General features: G+C 41.2%; 1 protein-coding gene across 2 annotated transcripts; it reads right to left on the bottom strand.

Annotated features, from left to right (window-relative positions):
- Positions 1–629: 629 nt before the first annotated feature.
- Positions 630–8101, bottom strand: LOC127009467 (uncharacterized). 2 transcript variants are annotated; one of them, XM_050882562.1, is made up of 5 exons: positions 8022–8101; positions 6489–6576; positions 4096–4261; positions 2295–2465; positions 630–1107 (listed from the first exon to the last, which is right to left on the bottom strand). In XM_050882562.1, the coding sequence occupies exons 2-5, from the start codon at positions 6517–6519 to the stop codon at positions 939–941; spliced, it is 537 nt and encodes a 178-aa protein (XP_050738519.1). In that variant the 5' UTR covers positions 6520–6576; positions 8022–8101; the 3' UTR covers positions 630–938. The 2 variants fall into 2 exon arrangements, with proteins under 2 accessions (XP_050738519.1, XP_050738520.1); XM_050882563.1 differs by lacking the exon at positions 8022–8101 and adding an exon at positions 7979–8002.
- Positions 8102–8545: the final 444 nt, after the last annotated feature.

Raw genomic sequence — 8545 nt, forward strand, 5'->3', positions numbered from 1 at the left:
CTGAGTTTCTCCTTTTGCATCCTTTTTTTATAAACTCCTCACTTTAGTCAAATTTTGTGATTAGTCAAGTTTGGGGTTTGGGTCTCCATTTTCAAGATTTCGTTATCAAAAAGAGAATAAATTGATTTTGAGCCGATTTAACCTTTGCTGAATTCAATGTAAGGGGAATCAGTTAAAATCCTTTCGCATGCCGTTAGGATACCTGCTTTAGTACTTAACTCTATTCTTCAAGCAGCCCAGTGACCTGAAGAACATATTTTTGTACTCTCTGGATGTAGATACAGCGAAATCACATTCACTCCTTTTATGTTGCAGCGAAGTAGCGACTGATATGATTTTCAATGAAAGAGATGGTTTTCGCTTTGACACTATATGCAAGAAATATATTTCAATGACATGAGATTCGAGATCAAGTTCCTGCCAATGTCTGTGTAAATAACTTTGCAATCTTTTTTTTTTAATTAGTTTGCAGGAAGAATATAGAATCGGAATAATTGACGGCACTGAACTCATTCAGGCCGCTGAATAGGCCACCTCCATTGAATCTCGTCGTAGTCGTCTCTTTTCCGATGTAAAGAGGATGAGAATCTCGTAATTTTCATAAGGGTTTGAAATAACAATATTATCAATTTTGTGTTGTCACTACACTTTTATTAAATGGAGAAGGAACTATAGAATAACGAAGATAACGGATGGCGAAAAAAGGAAAAGGATGAGGAGAAAATATGTGCTTCTAGGATTATAAGCTTATAAAGAGGGTATTAAGGAGTAGGAGATACATAACAAATCAACCATACCAACTAAAACAAAGGAGGGGAGAAAAGACTTGGGAAAGGGTGAGTAGAGAGAGAGAAGAAATCTGTATCTTCATGAGAAGAAGAGGAATAAGGAAGAAGAGAAGGAAAAGAACGAAACGACGTTAAAATAGAGGCAGTGGTTTACACAGTAACTGACAGTTGACGTCTACGAGGCACAAATTGCCCGGTGTCGTCCCGCTCTACGCGGTCCCAATGCAGCAAAATCCCATTCATGGTCACCCATACTCCAGGGCCGACCGCCTGCACCGCCCCAATGGCTACCCCGATGTTGAAGTCTGCATCTGAGTCCCTGGAGAGAGAGAGAGAGAGAGAGTTTAACAATAGGTTACATGGTCAAACATATTCGTTAGAAGTAAAATAACTAATAGACATTTTAATCACACACACACACACACACACACACACACACACACACACACACACACACACACACACACACACACACACACATGCTAAGGATCTCTCCAAAACAAACTCCTATGCACTCCTACACTGATGACTTTACTCTGCATTACACAACATATATTAACAGAAGACCCTCTCTACAAGAGTTACGTGATTCTAGGCTGGACGCTGCAGAACGCTTAACCTCAGATCTTGCTATCATTTCTGAATGGGGCAGAAGGAACTTGGTGGCCTTCAATGCCTCAAAAACTCAGTTTCTCCACCTGTCAACTCGACACATTCTTCCAAAAACTTCTCATTCCTCGATAACACACAGCTGTCACCGTTTTCTACAATAAACGATTCTTGGTTTATCCTGAACTCAAAATCTTAACTGGAAACTGCATATCTCCTCTCTCGCTAAATCAGCTTCCTCGAGGTCAGGCAGGTTCTTTTCCCTCTTCCAGAATCTGTCCATATACAGGGGCCTTGTCCACCCTCGTATGGATTATGCATTTCATGTGTGGGGGGACTCCACACACACACACACACACACAGCTCTCTTGGATAGAGAGGAGTCAAAGGCCCTTCACCTCATCAACTCCTCTTCAGTCTTCTACCTCTTAAATTCCGCCGCAATGTTGCATCTCTTTCTGTCATCTATCGTTCATCCTTACTGCTCTTTTGACAGTAACCGCTCCTCTGTCAGTGGAAAAATCAGCCTGATCAGGGCTGAAACCTCCGCCTGCCAGACCATTGAGCCTGGCACCGCAGCGCTCTACCAATGAGCTACCGGAGCGGTGTGTGTGTGTGTGTGTGTGTGTGTGTGTGTGTGTGTGTGTGTGTGTGTGTGTGTGTGTGTGTGTGTGTGTGTGTGTGTATGTGTGTGTGTCCAAACACGGGAATTTATTCCAGATATACGTACCGTATTTTTCTTTTATTTTCTTAAATTAGTCACACAAAAAATATTTTCAGTACCATTGACTCTGCTGGTAAAAGCATATCACCCGTCCAACATCTTTTATTTGGTTCAGCGCTAGCACGCTGTTAGGTGTCACTGTGCCGAGGCTTAACCAGGGTCATCGCGCTCACCTGAACTTCTCCGGGGTGTGTGCTCCCGTGAACACAATAGTCTTGGCATTGACGTCACGTTGCGGCAAGTGCTTGGCCAGATGCGTAGCTGTGTCGATGAGGGAGTCAGTGCCATGAGTCACCACCACTCGCGTCTGATTGGCCTCCGTCACCCGAGCAACCAGTGAGTGTCTGAGAAAACATAAGAACATAAGAACATAGGGAGACTGCAAGAGGCCAAATGGCCTATACAGGGCAGCTCCAGATTCCCTCCCACTACCACCTGTCATCCTCGTCCATGTAGCTATCACGTCTACTCTTAAAACAAGCTATCGTCCCTGCACTCACTATGTGATTACTGAGTCTATTCCATTTCCCCACCACCCTATTACTAAACCAATGCCTGCCTATTTCCCTCCTGAATCTATACTTTTCTAATTTAAATCCATTACTGCGTGTTCTATCCTGCTGGCTAATTCTCAGTACTTTACTTATATCGCCTTTGTTGTAACCCTTGACCTATTTGAATACTTCTATCAGATCTCCCCGCACTCTTCGCCTTTCTAGTGAATGTAAGTTGATGATGTTTCAGCCTATCTTGATATGGGAGGTTCCTCAGCCCCTGAATCATCTTGGTCATCCTCCTCTGAACTGATTCAAGCAAGTTGATGTCCATTCTGTAGCGTGGGCACCAAAACTGAACTTCATAATCTAAGTGTGGCCTAACTAACGCTAAATAGAGTCTGAGGATGACCTCTGCACTTTTGTTGGTTACCGTCCTGTTAATAAAGCTTAATGCCCTGTTAGCCCTATTCCTCGCATTAATACATTGCTTCCTTAGTTTTAGGTCAGAGTTCACTAACACTCCCAAATCCCTTTCACACTCTACTCTACCTATCGCTGTGGAGTCCAAACTATACCCGTGTAATGGGTTGCAAGTTCTTACACTAAGTACGCTACACTTGGTAATGTTAAAATTCATCTGCCATTTCTCTGACCAGGCTGACAGTTTGTTGAGATCTTCCTGTAGTGCTCTAGCACTACATAGTGCGTCCTATTTTGGTGTCATCCTCAAATTTACCCATGTCACTAGTTATCCCATTGTCTATGTCATTGATGATAGATAATGAATAAAAGCAGGCCTAAGACTGAACCTTGAGGAACCCCACTGGTAACATTACCCCATTCGGATGTTTTTTACCGTTAATGGTAATCATCTGTTTCCTGTCGCAAATCCACGCCCTAATCCAATCATAAACCTTCCCTCCTATTCCATGAGCCCTGACTTTATTTAACAGTCTCTGGTGAGGTACCTTATCGAAGGCCTTACTAAAATCAAGAATTTCAGCCTTAATTAATAACCGCCTTAGGACACCGCAGGAAACCCCACTCAGGTTTCTTTGATTCCTGGGAACATTTCTACGACCAGGGCATCTGTTTTAGTATAAAGGGACTGTTTGCACCTATCCTCTGTTGGAGCAGCTAGGTTTGGAAGGCTCCTAAGCGAAATAGTTTGAAAGGCTTTGGCGAAGGTCGGTCACCTGAGCGTCGACTGTGCTCGGGAGAATCTATATGCGTTCTCTAATCTTAAAATGCTTTCCAAGTGGCAGATGATTGTTTTCAGCAATAACGGTGTCAGTCAGCGCCCACCGACAAAAATTATGCTGAGTATTGTGGGTCTTGGATTATTGATTTGGACAAAACTCCTATTCAAGGCGGCCGGAATGGTCATATGTTTGGTTCTGTGCGGGGCGTTTTCGTTTTTGCCGAGGGTGAGGTAAAATTCTTATGGACAAGATGACAAAATTAAACTTTTCTGTACCTGTCGTCCTCGGTGAGGTCGAGGCTGTCCTTCCTGCACACGGTATCAAGGGAGGTGATGATGGAGCGGGCTGGACGCAGACGGGCCAGCACTCGCCGCACCGAAGGCTCGCCAACTTCGAAGGCGCGCCCTCCCTTCGTCTTCGGATAGTCCTTATCGATGGTGCCTGGAGGAAGCCTCGTAACAGTAAGTCCCACACAGTAAAAGAAAAGAGGGAAGAGAGCTGAATGTCATGACAGATAATGTCGCTCATACTGATCAGTTTTCAAAGGTGATAAAACAACAATAAATACAACCACCTATTTCAATAACGACAGCACCGTAATAAGTAAGAAAAGAGGAAAAGCTCCCGAATAAGAAGATATTACTGTAAAGCTTTTAAGGGTCCGGATAAAATGTCGTCATATAAATAGAAATAAAAAATACCAAAAATCTTGAAAAATTCAACCCGGTAGCAGCGACGGGCCAAATTTGTGCCATGATATAAACCCCCAAAAATAGAGGATGCATAAACTGATTACAAATGCTTTGATATGTACTATGAAATGGTTTGTGTGAGTGATGATTTTTACTCATTTTTTCGTTTAGAGGGACCAGATAGTAGCATTTCTAGAGAGGCAGGGAGATCGAGCTGAAGGATTTTGTACTTTCAACCTAGGTGCCAGACTTTGTCGAACGCTTTCGTGATGTCTCTCATGACAACGTGGCACTGCCCCTTGTCAGCCTTCCTCTGCGCTATTGTCTCTGCTGTTATGGCGAGAGCGTGCGATGTTCCTCGGCTCTGCCTGAACCCAAATTGCAGGGGGTAGTGGGACTTGTTTTCCTCTAGGTGTAGTCTTAACCGGAAGTTCAGATTTTTTTCGAAGATTTTACCGGGCACCTCTAGTACTGTAATGAGATTGGTCTGTAGTTTGTTACCAGGTATGGGGATTTTCCGGATTTGGGAATTAAAGTCAGTGTGGCTTCTTTAAATCTGTTCGGAAGTAGCCTAGTTTGAGTGTTGTGTTCAAGATGTGACGGAGTTTGGTGACTGCGCTGTCTGGGAGCTGTTTTAATATCCTTTTACTAATCCCACTGCTTCCTGGGCTGGTGTTTTTCATCGATTTTATTATGTTGTGGATATCTTCGTTAGTGATGTCTTGTTCCAGAAAGTGTACGATATGGTCTACCTGTTGATGATCGGCCTGCGGGTATGTTCTATGGACGTTTTTTCAACAGAGTGTTGGTGTTGGCGTCCCCCTCCTGTTCGTCTTTTCGTCGGTCCCTGTGAAAAAGGTCCTTCTTTCTGTCTTTTTCGGGATGCTTTTTTTTTTTCTTGTTTCTTTGTTTTTGTGGTTATGCTGCTTTAGGTATGATGACGCGTTCGTGTGTTTTCATATTTTGTTAGAATGCCATGGATTCTATTGATGATTTGTGATTGAGAGAGGCAGTTTTGGAGATGAGTGTGGCAGTGAACATGTTGTGTTTGGAGGAGAGGTTTTTTAGAGTATTTTTGTGTGTTTTTGTATTCATATATAGGGTAGGTGCTGATGTACATCTCCAAAAGAGCGATGTAGGAGGAGCATAGGCATACCCCTATCTGGTGGTGGTTGATGTTGATGGTGATGAGAGAGAGAGAGAGAGAGAGGTGAAGAGAGAGAGAGGAGAGACGGACAACAGAGAGAGAGAGAGAGAGAGAGAGAGAGAGAGAGAGAGAGAGTGAGAGAGAGAGAGAGAGAAGAGAAGAGAGAGAATAAATAGAGAGAGAGAGAGAGAGAGAGAGAATGCAACACTTTTTTTTTCACATCATACTTATGATGATTATTGATCAAAACATTTAGGCGCGGCGGCTTCCAATCAATCCTGGGCGTTGGCCAGGCGCAAACAAACTTCACTTCTTCCTGTCACACCCTCGTGATAACCCAGCGCGCGCCGCCGCCTCTTAATCCTACCTATTTGGTTAATACCAACGAGCTATCCCGTGGATATTTAAATCCGCGGATGATGAATCTGTGGATGTTAGTCACGAATATATCTCAGGTAAATGTGAGAATCTCTAACTAAGTATTAGTGACGCAAAATGTGTGAGTAAACTTTCTTTAAACATTATTTTTTCCCCAAAAGTAAGCAAAAGAGAACGTCATTAAAAAGTGTGCATTTCCCTGATATTGACATTTTTCGTTTGGCTATGTAAGTGCAAACTATATATTATAACTTTTATCTAAACTACGTTTTCTTTACTTAGTTATGTTTATTGTAAGAACGTCTTGTATAACTTCTGTTGTTTAATCAAGTTAACTGTTGTATGCATTTTGCTGTTGATGTTTCAATGTGTTTGCGTTTCTTTCTCTCTTATTGCGTAATCATATACTGTTTAACAAATTCCACTCCTTAAAAAAAATCAAAAAGCTTACCTCCCATTTGTAAGATTAGAATCTCCTCCATCTTGGATCCACCTCTATTTCTTTACTTCCGTCTTAGCCTTCGATACTTTAAGATAATCTGAAAGAGAAATCAAGCGGGCTTAAAGAGGACTTTAATCTGTGCTTATCTGGCATTGCATTGAATAAGGTATTACATGAATAATTTCCTGATGTATCTACTATCCTATTTATTATATTATGCATTCATTGCTTTTTCGAATAATGCAGAGTATATATATATATATATATATATATATATATATATATATATATATATATATATATATATATATATATATATATATATACACACACACACACACACACACACACACACACACACACACACACACACACACACACACACACACACACACACACACACACACACACACACAAACAAAAAAACGTTCACTCAGTGTTTCCCATTCTGAATGGGAAAAAATAAACGTTGAAACTGTTTCCCAACTGTTTCTCAAATGTTTGGAAAAAGTTTGGAAACATTGCTTCCCAGTAGTTTCCCAAATATTTCCACACAGTTTACAGTTGGGAAACCGTTTAATTAAAACACTTGGGATACAGTTGGAAACAATGTTTCCATACCAGAAGAAAATAATAATAATTATTTTACACTTAATGCCCTTGAGTGTAATATTCTATTATATTTTCTTGTGGTCTAAATGGAGCTGTAGCTACAATTCTTGAGGATAATAGTTAGCTCAGTAGTAACCCAACAAGTTGGAAAGCTACGACGTCATATTAATTAAACTCTAAATACGGCTGTCAGTTTAGTGGCAAAGATTTTTCTAATGACTGAAAAGACAACAGAGGGGAAAAGTCAATATCATCAGGATCGGTATCACCATAAGAGGCTTAAATTCTTGGAGTAATTTTTCAACTTTAAATGCTAGAAAAGCATGAACTAATCTTAATTTCGGAGGAAAGTGTGGCGCAATATAACCTCAGCATCACTTTGTATGCTGTTAAACACAACGACAAAATAGTTACTCTTTCTGCTATAGAGCATATATATACGCTACAGAGCCCTCAGACTCATAACAGAGAGAGAGGAAACAACACAAAGTTAGGACTGCTTCAGAACAAAACACTATTAGCTAAGTAGGTAGCACCAGGAAGAACATTATTCAAATAACTTTTATATTCTAACTCCTCCATGTGAATTATCATCAGCCATCTTCAATATATACATCTCTCAGCAGCATGACCACAGATAGAAGCCTACACTTTGAAGATTCACCACTACCAACGCATCTTTTACCATTAGTCGCCAAAACTGTCCGCAACCATTATCACCATTAATCGCCATCATCACTATCATTATAATCTCCTTTATAATGAAGCAACACCATCGAAACTGCCATCCTATCACCTGTCACAAACACTCAGCACTGCCAGATTTGGTCCCAACACTCACAACTGTCATTATTGTTATCGCCAACACTGTCATACAACACGATTACCATGCCCAGGTCACACCACCAGAACTTGCATATAATCACTAACCCTGGGTCAAATTTCTATCACCACCACCACCGCAGCCACGTCCACCGTTAGTAGGCTACATCTGCTGCTATGTCATCTGTCTATCGTTATCGTCTCTTCTTATCTCTTTATTTTATCCGTGCATTGATAAGACATTACATTACTGATATCCTCCCTCTTTTTCTCCACCACCGATGATATGTGTATACTCGCTTCCATTAACACCTTGTCTTTTTCTTTGTCTTTCTGTCTCTGTCTGTCTCCATGTCTTTCTGTCTATATGTCTGTTTGTCCGTGCATGTATGTATGTATGTATGTTTGTATCTCTCTCTCTCTCTCTCTCTCTCTCTCTCTCTCTCTCTCTCTCTCTCTCTCTCTCTCTCTATCTACAACTCTCTCTCTCTCTCTCTCTCTCTCTCTCTCTCTCATTTATGCTAAATTTTAATACAAATTAAATTTAAATAATTTAACTTTTTATAATTATAATAATGCATATCAACTCCCACACACACACACACACACACACACACACACACACACACACA

This window comes from Eriocheir sinensis, chromosome 41 (genome assembly GCF_024679095.1).
Source record: "Eriocheir sinensis breed Jianghai 21 chromosome 41, ASM2467909v1, whole genome shotgun sequence".
NCBI classification, from domain to species: Eukaryota; Metazoa; Arthropoda; class Malacostraca; order Decapoda; family Varunidae; genus Eriocheir; species Eriocheir sinensis.